The sequence below is a fragment of the Strongylocentrotus purpuratus genome, unplaced genomic scaffold, assembly GCF_000002235.5.
Source record: "Strongylocentrotus purpuratus isolate Spur 01 unplaced genomic scaffold, Spur_5.0 spur5_scaffold_14, whole genome shotgun sequence".
NCBI classification, from domain to species: Eukaryota; Metazoa; Echinodermata; class Echinoidea; order Camarodonta; family Strongylocentrotidae; genus Strongylocentrotus; species Strongylocentrotus purpuratus.
Window position 1 is genome coordinate 13,198,822 of NW_022145599.1, and position 19,921 is coordinate 13,218,742.

The 19,921-nt window shown below is 36.8% G+C and overlaps 2 protein-coding genes across 7 annotated transcripts in view; both read left to right on the plus strand.

The window, feature by feature from the left end:
• The window catches only part of LOC590169 (sodium/calcium exchanger 3), a 64,889-nt gene extending 51,499 nt beyond the window's left edge, over positions 1 to 13,390 (plus strand). For 5 of the 6 annotated variants that reach the window (XM_011674472.2, XM_789782.5, XM_011674473.2 and 2 more), the window contains 8 exons: positions 576 to 808; positions 1,419 to 1,600; positions 4,559 to 4,788; positions 5,342 to 5,466; positions 6,107 to 6,320; positions 6,856 to 7,034; positions 7,695 to 8,030; positions 8,548 to 13,390. In XM_011674472.2, coding sequence (XP_011672774.1) covers positions 576 to 808; positions 1,419 to 1,600; positions 4,559 to 4,788; positions 5,342 to 5,466; positions 6,107 to 6,320; positions 6,856 to 7,034; positions 7,695 to 8,030; positions 8,548 to 8,784 — 1,736 coding nt within the window. In that variant the 3' untranslated portion in view covers positions 8,785 to 13,390. Of the gene's footprint in view, positions 1 to 575; positions 809 to 1,418; positions 1,601 to 4,558; positions 4,789 to 5,341; positions 5,467 to 6,106; positions 6,321 to 6,855; positions 7,035 to 7,493; positions 7,635 to 7,694; positions 8,031 to 8,547 lie in introns of those variants that run through there. The other variant, XM_030984239.1, reaches the window with a different exon arrangement.
• Positions 13,391 to 14,269: 879 nt separating this feature from the next.
• Positions 14,270 to 19,921, plus strand: part of LOC590142 (GPI inositol-deacylase) — a 32,753-nt gene continuing 27,101 nt past the window's right edge. The window contains exons 1-4 of the mRNA XM_030984240.1: positions 14,270 to 14,442; positions 17,625 to 17,716; positions 18,147 to 18,211; positions 19,071 to 19,199. Coding sequence (XP_030840100.1) covers positions 14,311 to 14,442; positions 17,625 to 17,716; positions 18,147 to 18,211; positions 19,071 to 19,199 — 418 coding nt within the window. The 5' untranslated portion in view covers positions 14,270 to 14,310. The remainder of the gene's footprint in view (positions 14,443 to 17,624; positions 17,717 to 18,146; positions 18,212 to 19,070; positions 19,200 to 19,921) is intronic.

Sequence of the window (19,921 nt, forward strand, 5' to 3'; positions counted from 1 at the left end):
TGAAACTGGCAATTGGTATTATGAGACTTTGCCAAGTTACCATAACCAACAAGCACCTGACAAAGACAAATCTCTAGATATGACACTTACAAGATCGCACAATTTAAGCGTTTTATGAGTACGAAATTTGGCTATTGGAACATACAGCCAGATAGATGTTTATTTGATAGGGTCCAATTAAAGTAGGATAATTTTATTCAGTTCTCTAATAATAATCTAATAATTCTCACATTCCTCAAATTTTCCGGTAAATCTTGTAGTACTCCTTTCAGTCCCTGAGACAAAATAGCAATGGGTACACGTATGGAGTCAGTCGTGCATGCTGGTTTAATGCTTGTCTGTACTAGTTTGGCCAGGGGAATTGGACCTCCCTGCAAGGTCACTGACAGGTGGTTATCTCAACAAATCAGCTCTCAATTAACATAAGGAAAAGGGGATCATGGGGCCCCAACAGGCACCAATTAGGCATTGTTTGCTTTATAGAGGGCACAAGTAGCTATAAGTAGTACAGTGGGGATTTAAGGCATATGGCATCAAGTGTCTTTAACCATCACCTCTGCCTCTCTCCCCCTCAGCTCCTGGAGCTTCGTACCTCACTGCCGGCCACATCGACAAGGAAGCCGTCGGCGAGTTCATGAAGGAGATCGGCAAGCACCCCGACCTGGACGAGACGACCATCGCCAAGCTCCTGGCCCTAGAGTCACAGCAGCATGAGCACCACTCCCGCGGTTGGTACCGTATCAACGCTTCCCGTTCCATGGCTGGTAGACAGAAGGTCTCCCCTTACGTAGACCCACACGTCATGGAGGTAAGTTAGAGCTTGTCCTGTTGGATTTCTTAATTTTGCATAAGGCATGACTGGGGTTTATTCATGTCTAATCGTACTATATTGTCCTCAAGGAGGCTTCTATGCCTTCAGGTAGCTAGTGCTCAATTGACATAAGAAAAAGGGTACCACTGGGGACCAAGGGGTACCGCTTAGACATTGTCTGCTATATAGATGGCGCAAGTAGATACAAGTAGTGCAGTCCCACTTTAAAGCTTGGTCCTCTGAACAGTTCATTTCCCCGGATGGTTTGGATCTCTTATTTAAAGAACATATAAAGTACATAGTAAAATACAATCAATATGAATATTGTAAAGGATAAAGATAGAAAACAAGTCATCCTAGTAAATAATCAAGGTACATACAGGAAGGCAATTAGCAGTTGAACAAACATGTTAGACAAGGACATATAAACATTGGAAGAAGAAAAAAAATCATAAATTATAAATCCAGGTTTTAAGAGCCTTGCACTTATCGCAGGGAGACGAGTCCTTCAACAATTCTTTATTCCATCGTGTGCTGCACAAAAAAATGTGTGTTACCATCATTGTCTTCACCATTTTCCCTCAACTCTTATCCGAAATCTCACCAGCTTTACCGCAAGATCAAGGCCAAGGAAGTCACCACGTACAACCCCACCTCCGACCTGTCTAACGGAGGCACCCGCTCCGTCGTCGAGTTCTCTGCAGCCTCGGTGGCCGTGTTTGAGAACGAGAAGAAGGTGAACATTGTCGTGAAGCGTTACGGTCTGCTCAGTACACAACACATGGTCAAGTGAGTATTGTTTACTTTTTTTAACATAAGGATTTGTTTTACGCCTGTCAGCATATCGAGGGTTCAGTGACACAAAGACGTAACTCCATATTTTGCCAAAATGAGTATTTGAGATCAAAATGATCAGAAAACTTAACTCCACCCAACACCCCATTGAAGTCAATCGCTAGTGACTCCTTAAGGCCCACGGCGACCTCTATCTTTAAACCACTTTTTCTCCAAATGGCCAAAATGGAGTTACGTCTTTGTGTCACTGACCCCTCGATATGAGCTCTCAGGGGAGATTAACATTTGCTTCAGCGAAACTTGCCCCGGAATTCATTTCCTCAAAAGACGTAGGGCTACTAGGGTTAGGGTTGGATTGGATTTCATGTTAGGGTTAGGCTTAGGTCTGTAGCATATGGTCCATGTTTAAAGTTTAGAATTCAATAAGTTACGGGAAATTGATTCTGTAGAAAATACTTGAGTTTTAAATATCTTAGACCACCTGTGACTCCTGTAAGCCAAATAAAAATAAAGGGGAAATAAAACGAAAAGAAGAAGAAAAAATGGGAGGAGGAGGAGCAGAAGAAAAAAGAGCGAGAGGCCAATGACCCCTTAAAACTCTTGAAGAAGCCCCTGTAAAGGAACAAAGAGCATTGGAAATATAGTTTCTGTTTTTCAGTTACAATGCATAAAATCTCTGAACTTAGTAGCTGGATTTCTTTAAACTGTCATAGAAACCAATGTGAATGTACTAAGATTGAGTCCTTATAAATATAGGTCCTGCCTATAGGTTTTCGTACATCAAATCTGTGATGCGTAAACTCTGGGAAGTCGGTAACTAAAAAGTGGCCCTTGGAAATTTAAAAATTCATACTTTCGACCCGACACCCCTGTGAAGCCATGCATCCCGGCTCCATAACTGTATCCCCCTTGCTCGAGTATCAACGATGGTTTAATAAACTGTTCACAGCGTGTGCACAGCGTGCATGCCGTGACGCCAAGGCCTTCATACTTGTCCCATCTCTTGTAATGATCTCATTAGCCTTTTGCACTTGATCAATCAAGGGATAGATAATCGCTCCTGTTCCCATAACCAAGATACTACTCATTTGTGTTTTTATTTTTGTAAATAGTGTGAATGCATTTGCTTCATGTGCTTTCTCTTTTGTACGTGACAATCATTCCATATTTTTTCGTTCGGCCAAAAACTTATGATTAATTCAGAGCCCTAAGAAAAAAATTATTCACACACTGCATCCATTTTCATTGCATGACCATATTTTATTTGATGCTAGGAATTAAAAAAATGAAAATGAGCTTTAAAATCCTTAAAATGGTGACATGTTGAAATGTTCAAAATTATTTTATTTTTAAATAAAGATTGGCAATTTTTCAAATTTTTGTCTTTTTTTCTTACCCATGCATTTGTTTTCATTTTATCACAACGATGTAGCAATAAAATAAAAATACCTGTGTTGCTAATTTGAAGAACAATATGTGATCCAATCAACCCTTTAAAAAAGAATTCTGTCCTAAAAAGGCTATTACCACTTTCTGTAATACAGTGTAATTCCAGCCAGTAACCACTCAGTGTTAAATAAATATATGCGGGTTTTGCAAAAGTTTACACTAACAGACTTTGAACATAGGCATTCTAACAATACTGTTTGCTGTGGGGACAGACCCTGTCTTTATGAAATTGATGTTGCATTGGATTATGCATGGTGTGTGTACTTCATACACACTCATATTGTAATAATTATATGTACCATTCTAATCTTATCTCAAGGAGAGTATATTACAGAGTATATTACAGAGTATATTACAGAGTATATTACAGAGTATATTACAGAGTATATTACAGAGTATATTACAGAGTATATTACAGAGTATATTACAGAGTATATTACTGTACAGAGTAGAATTCAATTTATATAAGTGCTCTCTTGTGTCCCGGGTATTTTCAAAAGGACACTTCTTCCCCTTGACACCATTGTTCCATTTCTCTTTGCCCGCTGATATTACATGTATATTACATGGGCACAATATCAAAAGCTGTATGATGTAAATTGCCTTAATCCGCAATAAAGGGAAGTTCCTGAGAATCGTTGCATCAGTTGAAATTATGTTCATCTGGTACCACAAAGTATGAATACCCCGGTACTTCAATTTAATCCTAAAGGGCTTGCAAAGTTTGGTACCCAACACTTATAATATTATTATACACTTTATACTTTCATTATCAGACCATTAAAATGTATACTGGTACTTCGAAAATTCCCTCTCGGAGCCCCCTTTTTATATATATTCTTTTCAATCAAATATTTGGAAGGGCAAAAACCTCTTGCATTTCTTTGTATTTTGGCCCAAAACTTGCGATCCTTATAGTCATGCAGTAAACCTGTTGTTTAATATCGACCACCTGTAGAGAAAAAACAACCCTCTATAAAGACCACATTTCCCCCTTAAAACAATGTTTCTCTCTTTTAAAGTTTGAAAAAGAATCTGTAAATTTCTAAAACCATGTTGCCTATAGAGACGACTTTTTGTTTCTCCCTTGCACAATCTTTCTATACAGGTCTGATTGTTTAGTCATGTTCAATCAGTCACTGATTGTGAATGTAAGGACCACCTTGCCTATAGAGACCACTTTTTTTTTGTTTCTCCCTTGCGCAGTCTTTCTATATAGGTTTGACTGTTTATTATTGTTCAATCACTTACTGATTTTGAATGTTCTATTAGAGGAGGCGCAATACCTCAGTTGGTAGAGCAGTCGGGTCTTGTAATCAGGTGACCCAGGTTCGAAACCAAGTCAATGCACTTAGTGCCCTTTGGTAAGTCATTAATCCTCATTAACATGTCCCTCGGAGTGCACCTAAAGCTGTCGGTCCTCTGGTTGCTTACTAACAAGAATTTATGCTTTCTTAGCAGTCAGGTAAAATAACCACCACTAATCACCACTTTTCTTATCAGGTTTGAGACGTTCGACGGCACCGCCGAGGCAGGACAGGACTACATCCCCAAGAAGGGCCAGCTCATCTTTGAGCCGGGTGAAACCACCAAGAACGTCGAGATCGAGATCATCGACGATTACGAGTGGGAACCAGATGAAACGTTCTTCGTCAAGCTCAACGTTGACACCAAGGGCTCAGCCATCGTAGGAAAGCACAGCATCATCGAAGTCACCATCATCAATGACGACGGTAAGAGGGATGGTGGAATATCTTTGAAGAGTAATCTGGGGAGTGTTTCACAAAGACTAAGATCGACTTTAAGTTGGATTTAAATATGGCAGGTCGTTCATGTAACTGTTTGCTCTCACCATTATGATCTTTGGATAATATTATTTCCTTGAATTATCAACAATTATAAATTCTGTAGATTTGTGACCATGATTTATATATCCTCTGTAAAATAGCTCATTTTTTCTTTCTATTTAATTTTATGATAAAAATGTGTTTCAAAGGTACAGTGTATTGAATTTGAATCCCCAAATCAGTCGTAAATCAAAAAGGTTTAACTTGATGTAGAGGTTTTTAATAGTGATCTAACTATGTACAGTTCTATTCAATGTCTAGAAAAAGCACCTTGTATATCAGATCAGATTAGATATTTCAACAAGTCACTGATTTGTCTTTATCTCCTCGATAATCAATCTTGTAGGAAGCAGTTAAGTGATGACCACTTCCTACACTCTGGTGGTATTACAAAAATAAAGGAATGTTTTCTCATTCGTTATCTGCACTCTTTCCATAGAACCTGGCACTCTGGAATTCACCAAGACCAGTTTCATCGTGAAGGAGAGCATCGGTTCGGCCGTTCTACCCGTTATCAGAAACACAGGCAGTGATGGCAGGATTGAAGTCTCATGGAAAACTAAGGTATGTATGTATGGACTACTTATGTCGAGGGGTCAGTGACACAAAGACGTAACTCTATTTTGAGAAAAAGTGGAGGTCCACTTGGGCCTTGAGGAGTTTAGTCTATGTTTCACTAGCCATTGACTTTAATGGAGTGTTGGTGGAGTTAAGTCTTTGTGTCACTGAACTCTCTATGTATTCCTGTGTATGGATGTGTTTACTCCTACCAACTGTACTTGTCAAGTAATCAATTTAATGTTTTACATCCCCAGGTTAAAACGAAATTCATCTACCAAACCATGTTAAATGATTTTCCCCCTTCTCCAAGTCACTCATTTTTCGTAATGATGTTCTGGCTTTAAACAATATGTTAAGTCTTTGCCTTAGATTGTTTGTTTGTTTCTTTATTTTTTATTTTTTTAATCATTTATAAAAAAAAATTGTACTATATTTTCATACATATTTTATCACTTTAAGTCATTTTCCCCTGTAATTTCAATCTTAAAACATATCGGAGTTTTACTTCATGTAGAACTACAGGGCCCTTGTAGAAAGCAGGTTTTGTTACTGACAATGCTACCTCGTATGAATAAAACTGCAAATAAAGGAAGTAAAAAAATCATTTGAAATAAATCTTGAATCTTCTCCTCCTTCTCTGCAGGATATCGAGGCAGTCAATGGCACGGACTACACCGGAGGCGAGGGCACGCTGACCTTCGAGCACGGCGAACGCGAGAAATTCATTGAAATCCCCATCATTGACGACCAGGAGTACGAGAAGGATGAAAGCTTCGAGGTGGAACTCTTCGAACCCACTGCTGGGTCGCAGCTTGGAAGACTCAAGAAGACCGTTGTCACCATTATCAATGATGATGGTAGGTGGTTTTGTTACTTATTTGAAGAATGTATTCAAATATGTTATTCAGAGATTGATTTTCAATGAAATGGCCTTGTTGGAGGGTCCAAAAAATTAAAGAATTTTTAAATTTTATTTGAAGCATTGAATGATAAAATTAGACCATAAAGCACACAGACAAAAAAAAAACCTATATAAGTTAAGGTACTTGTACTTAGATTTTGACTTTAAATTAGTCACTGATTTTCTCTTTATTTTTTTATTTCTGGGTGGGGGGGGGGATTCAGAACACACCAACTTCCTTTCCAGTATGCTGAAGACATCTGATCAGCTGGAGCAGTAAGTGGTTCAGCTCTGGAGCTCTAAAAGAGCCGTGTTAAAAGCAATAAAGTATATATTATTGATATGAGAAAATAACACTATTACAACACTAATCCAAAGAAAGCTTTATTAATCATTATTAAATAGAAAATGTATCTCCTTTTGCACTTTGTAATAGATAATGTAAGACTTGTAGATCATCTTCTCTTTGTTCGATCCTCTCTCCATGTCAGACTACACCTCCATGTTGGACCGTGTCGTCAAGATCACCCACGTCAACCTTGACAGGCTGAGGATCGGCAACGCATCCTACGCTGATCAGTTCCGTGATGCCATGAACGTCAACGGCGGCGATGTGGAAAGCGCAACCTTATTCGATTACGTCATGCATTTCATGACATTTGGGTTCAAGGTAGGTCTTTCTCTTTCCAGCTATCCTGAAAATCAGAGAAAAATATGGACAGTTGTTTCCCTTTCTTCCACCCAGGGAAATACAAAGTCAGGGAATTTGAGGGGAAAAATCACTTGATGTCATGGAAAATAATGGAATTCTGTTCTAGCTTGTATTCATCAGCATATAATGATAATGATGATAGCAACAACAACAAAAACATCAACTACAGTGGATACATCAACAGCAACAGCATCAAGAGCAAAAATTATAAGAAGGCAGAATTTCAACATGGAAAGTAGAGGGAAATATCAGGGAATTTTATTTTTATGAAATGCTAGGAACACCCTGCATTCTCCTTTTTGTTATTGGTAGTTTTGACATACCTTGGAATATCCCAATGTATGATTGGTTTGCTCTGAGGACGTACTTTCCATTGATTAACATAGCTGTACATGCATTTTTACCTCTTGTATATAGGTTATCTTTGCCTGTGTGCCCCCTCCACACTTTCTCAACTCCCGGGGCTACATCACCTTTGTGGTGGCCCTGTGTTTCATCTTTTTTGTTCAAAATAGAAGACTCTCTGAAAATATCATTCAATAATGCCTGGAATCGACCAACTGCAGTATGTACTTTCCATTGACTATAGCTGTGCATGCATTTCACCACCTCTTGCAGGTCATCTTTGCCTGTGTGCCCCCTCCACACTTTCTCAACTCCCGGGGCTACATCACGTTCGTGGTGGCCCTGTGTTTCATCGCTGTCCTCACCGCCATCATCGGCGACCTGGCGACCATCTTTGGCTGCCTCATCGGCCTCCTGGCCCCCGTCACAGCCATCACCTTCGTCGCCCTCGGGACCAGTCTGCCCGACACCTTTGCCAGCAAGACGGCCGCCGTCAACGAGGCCACGGCCGATAACTCCATCGGCAACGTGACGGGGAGCAACTCTGTCAATGTGTTCCTCGGCTTAGGGCTTCCGTGGCTTATAGCCGCAATCTACTGGGGAGCCAAGGTAAGTTTATACCTTCCAAAATTCTTTAAAGATAAAGTTGAGTTCTGGTCATGCAATTGCATTGTGAAAGAAACGTTGTGGAATCGATCAGAAAAGGTTTATCATCTATCATATAATTATTGGTGTGTACTGCAAGGTTCTGGAATCTTGAAAATGATAAAAAAATTGGCCCAGTCTTGGTAAAGTTACAAGCACTATAAACAGAAATATGTATATGGGACTACACAAACATGTGGCATAAAAATCTGTCCCAATTTTTATGATGTTACATGACATATTTAGAATATTAAGGCATTTGAAGACCCATGCTTTTCAGGGAACATTTGGTTACCGATGTTCTTCCACACTTGCATAATACAATGATAACTTCATGACTTCATGGAGAAGAAAAAACCCTATTTCACCTCTACCGGCAATACAAGCTTCTACTGGTATATTAATCCTTTGCCAATTTTTGTAGACCGTAACTATTCATTAAGTTATTTCTCATTTGCCCCTACCCATCTGCCTTCTCTAGGACGATACCTTTGCCGTTCCCGCTGGGGGTCTTGCGTTCAGCGTGGCCACCTACACCATCTGTGCCATCATGTGTGTTATCCTCCTCATGATAAGACGCTACGTCGGATTCTTTGGCAAGTCGGAGCTCGGGGGTCCCAAGATCGGCCGCTACATCTCCGCCGCCTTTCTCATTACCCTGTGGATGCTCTACATCATCCTCTCGTCGCTCTACGAGTACACGATCATCCAGTTGTAGGGCGTGGGCAGCCATCCTGGGGGGGCGTTTCACAAAACTTGTCCTCAGTAACAAATGACAATTGTTGTTATAAGCTACTGAAATCCTCCCTCCTGATTGGTTATCAGCAGATTTGTCACTCATTTTTGTAATTTGTCATTGAAAAAGGCTTTGTGAAACAGGTCCCTGGACTGTCCTCGCCAGCCAGAAGTACACTGACCAAATGCATGTATAATGAAACCCGTATAGAAAGACCGCCTACAGGAGACACAACTTGTTTTTACGAGCAGGAGGTCTTCATACACAGGTTTCCTTTAAAACATGTTTCATTGAGAAGCATTGTTTAAAGGGAAACAAATCAAAAGTGGTCTTTCTATACAGGTGGTCTTTCCACGCAGGTGGTCGCTAAAGCAGGTTAGACTGCATATCGTCGGTTGAGAAGCAGAAGGGTGTTAATTCATATCCCTCAACATTGAGTTAACACTCATCTGGTTCTCAGGCTCAGGAGATAATAGGCTTATATACAGTATATGCGCCATGGAGGGCAGAACAAGAAGCGATGCAATGAACGCAGGGTGCAACCAAAGGTAACCGCTGGAAACTAATTCTCATATATCGAAAAGGCACACATGCGGGTAAAGTGTCTAGAAAACTAGGAAAATGATCAGGGATGTGGTGTTTCTTCTGCAGTTGACAGCCAGAAGGGTGTTATCTTAAAGGAAGCAGTCAAAGGTAATGTCCTTCCGGCTGTTAGCAGTCAAAACACTGCGACAGTATTGGAAAAACAAAGAATTCAAAATGCGCAGACGAACGGAATTTCTACCAAAGAATAGAACCGTGTGGATGTGTACTACCTCACCCTCACAATGACCACAAACCAAAAATGTCATTCAAAATATTTGAGGCACTTCTATCTCGTATGGGTGGAGTTAAACCTGAGATGTAATGGGGAGGTCATGAGCGCAGTCTGAGGTCATCTTGAAAGTGTTTATGGGGACATGGAATTTGAAAAGTGGAAATACTTATTTCGTCTTCTGATTTGGTGATGCACATCTAGGTATTGGATGGGTAGTGTGTGTTTATGCAATCCTGCACATATTGATTCTGCGGTTAAACCACATTTAGTCAATTAAAAGTTTTATGGAATGAAGAATTTTCATGAGAATTTTTTCAATTTTGAAAAGTAAAATGTTATAGACATTTTAATGAAGATCTAAAAGTATATGATATTACATATAAACTGCATTTAGTACTATCACAGGACTTGAGTTTCCTATCAATCATTCGTAAGATTTCTAAAATATTGAAATTTTAAAAGCTTTTCTACGGTATGACTAAAAAATCACTTTCTATGTCAATTTGTAACAAACGTATATAAAATTCAATATTTCATAAATTTTTAAATATGAATGGTTGACAGGAAAACCAAACTTTGTGAGATGACCGTATATTTGTTAATATATGCTATCATTAATTTGTAGATTTTTAAATAAAAATATCTACAATATTTTTTGTTCAAAATAGAAGATTCTCTGAAAATGTCAGTCCATAATGCTTAATATTGACTAACTGCAGTTAAGAAAAGTAGATTGGCTGTTAAATCTGTTGAAGTTTCTGGTCATGTCAATGTCGTGAACTTGATTTTGACTCTCATATCAATATACTTGCAGGAAGAAGAAAAGACAGGCAACTTTATTCAATTAAAGATGTAGCCATGTTTCTGCAACAAAAAATGTACAAAAAATGTTACCAAACTGTACAATATTAGCTAGAGAACTAGCAATAGACGGTAGCTCGTAAGAGAAACACTCAGTGAAATTAGCTAGTCATTTTGTACATTGTTTTATAAATGAAGTGATTCGTTAAAAGTCACACCTTTTTCTCTGTCTCTTCCACTTTCTATTTACAAGATGTTAAGTTGTGTTAAAAGGATCATTGAAGGTTGGCATTCTCGAAATTGTAGGCCAAGTTGAAACCCTGAGTTAGTAAATAGACCATTTTTTCTTAATGATATCAAATTGAGTGAATAAGTCTTTGTCAAATGCCTACAAATTATTCCGTTCATCTGTTATGAATAATTGCATTTCAATAGTAAAATGCAAATCACATTCAATATGTGTTGTTAGGGGGCAAGCCATAATGTTTGTCTTACCTAGCAACAACCAATGTAGGTGATTTGTATTCTGACTATTGAATTACAATTATTCGTAAGAGATGAATGAAATAATTTTTACTTTGATAACAAAGGCCGTTGCATTAAATTTGATTACATTACGAAAAATGGTCATTTTCTGCTTTCAAGAATATGGCCTTGATGAATGTGCTTTTTAATTGATGGTTTTTAAGATATAAAAAGTCCAGCTTTGTATTTATTGAAATAAGAAAATATTCTTTTGCATTCTGCATGGTGTTTTATCATCAGTGTTTAAGGTCTGTTGCATGATTGTATATTTTCAAGTGGAGGGTACGTGTTTATTGAACATAGATGTATTTATTCATGTATGGGGCGGAAACCAACATAATTCACCACGCCGTGTGAAATATTGCAGATTGTTCATTTCAGGGGTTTATTTAATTAGTTTAGCAAATTACGAATGAAAATCTTCAAAGATTCTGAATGTATCAACTCTTTAGAATATTGTGTCGCTGCTTTGAAATGTCATAATGATCTTAAAGCAGTGCATATTAATCTAGCTGTTATGATTTTGTAGAGCTGTTTATCTCATGTCACATTTTAGATTGTATTGATAATGTATACTGCTGTCTAGAACAATATCCTTCTGCCAACAATTTGTATGAATAATTTTTGTTGATTTATGATGTTTTATTTTTGAATGAAATTTTGAACAAGCTTTTATCAAAAGATATTTATAAAATTAACATCAATTAAATTATTAGTGGTATTCATACAGATTGATCATTCATGAATATATGAAATCTGCACAACTATTTGAACAATAAGCTGCCAATTGATTATTATAAAGTGTTCCTGTTGACTGTAAGCTAGAAAAGAAGAAAACGTAATTTGTTTAGTTTATTTTCTCGACTTAAGGTCATGAATATTTAAATTTGAATGCAAATTCATTTTTATTAATTTTTTCAAGACAACAGATTAAGCTCTTGTGGGTGAATTTATATGAATGTGTATAATGTGTTAAAGGTAAAAGGTTCTAATATATCTAACCATATCAGAAAATTCTATTAATGTGAAAAAGAGGGTATGATATACATGTATCAATTTACCTGTTTAGTACGATGAAATAACATGTCAACTATTATACTTGGTGACTGAAATCATTTTTTGGGGTGTATTTTGATATCTTCCCTTTTGTATTTTTGTTCTTTTTCTGTCTTTCAAACACTTCGGGGATCTCTTTGCCTTCATTTCTATGTCGTTTTCACTTATTTCTATCAGTCCATTTACAACATGCATGTGTAAGATCATGAAAACAGTACCGTATCGGAAATCCAAAACGTACCTTCTGTCCAAAATTGCGAGGAGAAATGGCATTTCATCGTTCAACTCTAGTGCCTTTCTGCTTCTAAGAGTTAGAATGATTTAACCCATAGGATAAAAGAGGAGACATGATTTATGTATATGAAGAAGGAGTTATGACCTTTAAGCCCTAATAAAGCACAGTGAAACTAGAGCAAACAAAAGCATTTTTTTTAAAATCTTCCTAATTAGCGAAAAAGACTACTTTTGTATTCACATTTAATGTTAGAATCATGGTCATGTTTCCTATTTCATAGCAACAAAAAAAAAAACCAAGGGCTTTTTAACTTGAACCATTCTTTGTGACATTATGCAATATAGGTGTGGCAATATTCTCAGACTTTTTAAATATTCATTTGAGATAATCTGTGATTTTGAATAATTTCGGAGATAGAAGGACTTCCGGTGTGATTTCTTCTTTTTATTTCTGGACCCAAAAATCCAGATTTGATGGACTGTTAAGAAAAGCTAGTTAGGCCAAATGGCTATGGAAAATTTGATAATTGACAGGAAAGAAGGGTATTATGCTTATTCAGGGAGATTTATTAAAGATAGCCTGAGAAATTAGTGAAAACTACTGTTTCTGAGACTCATATTTATGCGAGCTCATTGAGTTGTGCTTGGAAATTTGTGAGCAATTCGAGGCAGAAAACTCCCCTTGAGTTTTTTTTTTTAATTCTGAAATTCAACCACAAAATATGCTGACAGAGAGAATATTCAGCTATTTATAAGACACAAAAGTGATGTGTAGATTTATATTAGCTTTGTCTTGCTTTTAACTTGTGCATATATATTACGCAAGATAAACTATAGCTGTGTAGATAAGGGACTTTGAACAAAATGGCAATATTTATGGAAAATATAATTTTATGTTTTCTTGCAACTAAGATTTTTATTTTTACTTTCATTTTGTCATATTTCTCATAGTTATTCTTTTTTAATCCCTCTGTATTTGTATATGTCTTTTATGTGTAGTAAACATCTGTATAATGATTATGATGATGATTTGTTAATTTTAATAATAAATTTGTAGATGAGGGGTAACATATGTTTGTTTTAACCTCTATAAACAGGGGAGTATGCATTTTTGGTCTATGTTTAGAAATATAGAATTGAGGATCTGTACAGATATATTTTCATGTTTCGTGTGTTTTTTGTTGTTGTTGTTTTAATGAATAAGAGATTAACAAGAAAATATGAGTGGAGCAATATATCAAATATGAGAAGAACTGAACATTTGATAGTACATTTAGAGGAAAAAGTGAGACATCAGTTATAAATGTGTTCACCACCGAGACTCGTTATGAGATGGGGATAGAGACAGAACGAGATGGGGATAGAGAAAGAACGAGACAGAACGAGACAGAGACAGAGAGAGAGAGACAGAGAGACAGAGAGAGAAAGAGAGAGAGAGAGGGAGAAAGAGAAATGGGTTAAAATAAGAGAGAGAGCGAGAGAGAGAGAGAGAGAGAGTGCAGGGAAAAAGGGGGGGGGGGGGGGGGGAGAAAGAAGAAAGAGTACACATACTTGATAGAAATAGAGGGAGGATACTGCTAATGGCATGTTGATCGTAATTCCTATAAACTAAAATTAATATCACATAGAATCTAGTTTGTCCAATATTTTTTCCCATCTCGTGTAAAATGATGTACAGTGTAGGGTGAAATTGCAATAGGGTTTCTGCTCCTTATTGTCTCAAGTTTGACGTGGTAAGGTTCTTTCCCATGTAAAAACAACAATATAAACCTGTTCCGGGAGGAAAAAGTAAAGGAGGAAGATCGAGGGTTCGATTGACCTTGCATGTAAAACTTTCTATACCCTATGATTAAGCTTTACCTTGACGGAGCAAAGCCCTGAGCAAAGTTGATATTTCTGTAAATAAACTATAACATTAATGGGCGAAGGCGGGGCGCCTCTGCCCATTAATTTTATAGTTTGTTTTTTAATGGGCAGAGGCGGGGCCCATGACCATGTGTACAGAAATATCGCATATATAATTATGTACAAGTTTAACCGTTATCGATTTATTGTCCCAATTTAGCGAATCCAAAATGGCTGCACAAAACAAGATTCTCTGCTGCTTGGTCGTCGCGCTTTTAGGCCTAGGAATTTACGATGTTCTCACAAATTTCGAGAGCAACCGATGTGCTATGTCCTTTATGTGGGAAACACCTGAGTATATTGTAAGTATATATTTTTGTAGTGGTATGTAAATTTAGTTAATGAATGGAACAAATTGTGATCTTTGTACTATTGCTATCCTACTGTACCTACAGTCCCACTAGTGCATATCAATGTTATACTGAAGAAAGCTTAACTTAGCTTAGGGAACATCGAGTTTGCCACTGCCAGGGCCAGGCCAGGCCGGGCATGAATTGTACAATCAAATTAGCAAAGTTCATGGAAATTTGTCTGTATGTAAGGAAGTAAATTCCCATTTTCTAATCCATATTTACTAGATCTATATAAAAATGTAAGTAAAGTAGTCTAGTATTAAAGGGATAGAGTAAAGGAGGGGGTAAACGACCAGCTCCAGTTTTCGGCCGATCCGTTGGATGCATGGTAAAATCCCTTTAAAATACATCGCATAATAGCATATCACATATCCCACACATACCATACCATGCCAGAGTCACTGAAGAACCACATTTGCAATGGAAAATATATCCTAAAATATCACATTTTCGCGATGTAATCGGCGGTCCCGCTACCCAAATCTGAAAAATCGAGTTTCTTAGATCTACGCATGTATGTAAGAAATATGGGTACCATAAAATGAGCTTTATTTCAAGTATTTTTCAGATTTAGAGCCCGATTTTGTGTTAGTCGCTCGTTGAGTTCTGTTTTCAGACCGCAAATGCCTTCAAAGTGCATGGTTATTTGTAGCCTTTGTAGGGAGGCCAAAATCTAACTTTTTAATTACTCATTTAGACGTCTCTAGATCTATTTATAATAAAAAAAAGTTTAGGCCTAAAAGAAAGTATTTTCTTTAACTAAGACAACTCACCCATCTGCCAACTCCAGAACTTCCATAAAATAGGAGATATCCAGCTCTAAAGTTGGGGGTTCCTTCTACGCCAATTTTTCAACTTACCAATGTTAGAAAGAATAATTAAAAATTCAAATTGTAAGTCTACTGTCATACTTGCCAATCAGCCACATCAACATGATTGTGTGCTTTTGTGTATAATGAGTGTATTGACTATTCATGTGTGCAAATGCTGCCTATTAAGACGTAGTGCACTGCTAGAGGTCAAAACGCATTAGTATTGACTCTACGCTTTGCTCGTCACGTGTGATTCATTTACTGAGACAATCCCACGTTTTTTTCATGAAAGAGCTGGCAATAGTTTGCAGTACTATCTCACTTTTTTTTGTTAGTGCTGTACATGATGCGCAGTAGTGCGCGTAGAAATTAGAGCGCTTATACTGCGTGTGGGCCTATTCTTGCGCAGCACTATGAGTAAATGCATATAGAGGTAAGTGCGCTTATCTATGTGCGCGCATTAATTCAGCCTTTTAAACTAGAGATTTATTTGTAAGCCATATACTGTTACGAAACAATCTTGATTGAAATCTTTTTACATCAAATAACAAGGACCTAGGAGATTTGTTGTATAAAACAAATGATTTCATGTTTTCATTCGTTCATTATATGATCTATCTGCCCTCGTTGATGCTGTGGGTTTCTATCGCACTCAGCCTTACGGCTTCGTGCAATAGATACGCACATCTTCAACTCGAGTGCGGATAGATTGTTTTTCATGAACTCACGCGTATGCATCATTTGTATGTACATGTACTCTATTACTGAAGTTCAAAACAAGGTTTGTTGATTTAATGCTTAAGGTAAAAAATTTCTTTATTTCATGTCAAGACTATGGTTTTAAAAAAGGTAGGAAAAAAGATGAAGAAGGAGGAGAAGAAAAAAATGGGGAAGAAGAAAAAAAGAAGGGGAAGAAGAAGAAAGATAGGAAACTAAGGAAAGGGAAGGAGAAAGAGGAGAAGAAAAAAAAAGAAAGGAGTAGAAAAAAAAAGGAGAAGAAAAGAAAGGAAAAGAAAAGAAGAAAGAAAAGATAGGAAACTAAGGAAAGGGAAGGAGAAAGAGGAGAAGAAAAAAAAAGAAAGGAGTAGAAAAAAAAGGAGAAGAAAAGAAAGGAAAAGAAAAGAAGAAAGAAAAGATAGGAAAATAAGGAAAAGGAAGGAGAAAGAGGAGAAGAAAAAAAAAGAAAGGAGTAGAAAAAAAAAGGAGAAGAAAAGAAAGGAAAAGAAAAGAAAGGAAAAGAGAAAGCAGCTGTACAGATTGACAGAAGCAGGGATATGTGGATAATGTGTGTTGTGTGATGTAGATCTTCTTGGATCAGACCTGATATGTATTTCAAACCCAAAAGTAACATCAATCTTTAGTTGGATTGGTACCACAGAAATACCTTTTCTCAATAAGCCACGTGGGTTAAGGATGTTTTCAAACTCTTGAGAAAATTGTGAGATGATGAAATGAAATCAGGACCTTGAACTTTGGTAAATCATAATTTTTTGCAGATCATGCTGATATGATTCTTTGCCTAGTCTTTGTTCATCAAGGAAACAATAATGAGTGTTTACTTATTGAATTTATATTAGACACTAGTGTACGGTTTGTATAAAGGTCTTTCATGTTCATACAATGACTGTCCAAAGTCTGATATCGTTTGTCTTGGAAGAGCTAGCACTAGTGAACTTAAAGATAAACTCCACTTCTGGTAAAAAGAAAAGAAAATTAATTCTCACAGAATCAAACGAAACTTACACTAAATGTTAAAGATTACAAATAAATGACATGTGCCAAACAATTTTGGCACATGTATACTGGCTGAGTAATGAGCATAGAAAGACAAGGAAATCAAGGTAGTACTAGCCCCGACACCATGTGTGTTGTCCCATATATAGCTTTCTGTGTACAGTGTTTGTAACTTTACCAAGACTCGGCCAAATTTATTATGATTTTGATGACTCCAGAACCTTGCAGTGCACACCAATACTTGCATGCTACATGATCAACTGTTTCTGATCCATTCCACACCTTTTCTTTCACAATGCAATCGCATTACCAGAACTGGAGTTTATAGTTTGTGATCTAATCAACATTTTAGGGCAGTTGTTTGACGTGCGGTATGTTAAAATACAAAAAAATATTTAAACAAAATTATTTAAAAAAATTATTTTTAAAAAAATTTAAAAAATATCTATGAAGAAAAAACGTACTACAGTAATTTAGAGGAAAAAACGGAATGGTTGGCAGCTCTGCATATACATATTCAGATTTTGGATGAATAGATTGATATTTGAATAAACTGTTTATATTTGTTTTCTTCTCCATATGTAGGATGTTCTTCATATGAATGAGACTCTGCAGGAGAAGTATCCCCACTATTCCCTGACAGTGTATGGGGAAGGCAGATATGCTACAAACTTAGAGTGAGTAATGAAAACAAAATAAAAAGTAAGATATTTGTAAGAAAACACAAATTGCTACATGTAAGAGCAGCACTGGTTTTTCTGAAAGTTTTGAACTTCATTGCAACTTTTTTAATTTTCAAAGTAAATTAATAGACTAATCAAAGAGTTTTATCATTGGACAAAGTTGCTGTTTATTTTACAAATTTGTACAAGTAGGAGGAAAGATATATGTATACAGTACATGTTTGTGAGAGAGATTTACAAATCATATGTAGTTACTGTGTGCATTTAATAAAATGTTGACATGTGAAATTTGGGATAAGAAGAAATATATTGTTGTTATGTTAAACATTCATACCCTCAATTATTTTTGACATAATTACGTGTATATCTACTGAATAATATGAGTACACTTCGGTTCCTTTCTGTCATGTTTCTAAATCTACAGGAAAGGGAAGTATACTGGCATTCCTATTTTGTTCATCCCTGGAAATGCTGGAAGTCACAAACAAGGTAAGAATATTAGACACATTTCAAAGATTCACCAAGAGGGAAAAAAAAATTGTTTTTTGTTTAGAGAATGAACTGCTTTTGTCCATACTAAATTTGATGCATTACAACACATCGATATTTAACTTATTGTCTTGTAAATGCTCTTTTTTATTTATGGGGGGGGGGGGGCAGTGGGAGGTTCTATTCCACTGTATCTTTTTGAATTCACCTACACAACCCTGTAATTTTCTCTAACTGTTTCCAACTCATAATCAGGGTGGTGAGTGAAGAGAGACAATTACTTTTGCTTCCAAGAGATGTAATTATTGTTGGTATGGTTCTACGAATTACTGGAAAAAAGTGAACAGTATTGAATTATATCACAATTAGGATAATGTAAAGCATCGTTCACAGAGTTGACTTTGCTGATTTCAAACGATGCTCTTGTTGATATACTCTATTTGTGTGATGGATTCTCACAGCATACTACATGTAGTATGCAATATTTTGATCACTACCAGCATACAAAATACTTTCAATAGGAATTATGCATAATTCATATTTTACATGTACAGTGCTTGTACCTGCTTATTTGCAAGGCTCAACATACATACACGCGATTCGCCCCCGTGAGCTACACAATCGCCCCCGTCAGAGTGCTCACGGGGGCGATTGCAAAATGAAAAATCGCCCCCGTGGAATTATAAAATAAAGAATATATGAATTCATGCCCTTATGGTTCATACATGTAGGTTCATTGCACTTTAGAAAATAAAAATCGTTATGATAATACATATTTTGATGTTTGGTATCATTCAAAGTAAAATAATGTTCTTAAATTACATTTTTTTTCCCCGCATCAATTTCATGTCTTTCATAGTTCGTTCCCTGAGCTCCATTGCGCTGAGAAAAGCCTCCGACAAATACAACTTCCATTTCAATTACTTCAGTGTTGATCTGGATGAAGAACTCAACGCAGTTTATGGAGGAGTGTTGGAGGGGCAAACAGGTAAAAGAAGAAAACCAAATTATTGAAATGAAAGAAGTCTAAATCACCATTTTTATCTGTGCTTCTTGAGTTTGATATATGGATTCCTGGATTTAATCACAAAAGACTGTATAGTTCTAGGTCCTTAAGTTCTGCCAGAAAATTTTCAATGACTCAACTTTTATGAAAATATGATACAAAGTTGTGAACGAAAAAAATGTATGGGAAGCTGTAACAGAAAACAGATCACTACATGTAAAATACAGAAAATCTTGGGTCACAAATTCAAGATATCGTTGTTTTTGACAATTGATTTGAACTGCAATCGGGTACATGATTGATTAATCTTGGATCTCTGTGGAAATGTATGATGCAAACATGCTCAAAGAGGTTGTCATGTAATTTGTCATGATGATTGTTGAAAACAACACTCAAGGTTTTAATTTGTTATCGTATTGAATTTTATTGATGGACCCTGTATCAGTGTTAGTGATGGTTATTAAAGACGGTCAACACTACTGGGCCAGAAGGGATTAGACCACACAGCGAGGTCACTGACAGGTGGCTATCTCATTAACTCAGCTCTCAACTTACATAAGAAAAAGAGGATCATGGGGGACCAACAGGCACCGATTTGGGAAGTTTTCTATATAGAGGGAGCAAGTAGCTACACGTAGGACAGTGGGGCTTTAAGATAGTGATCTTAGTGAGATAACAGTTTTTTTTGGACCTCGGTGCAGAAG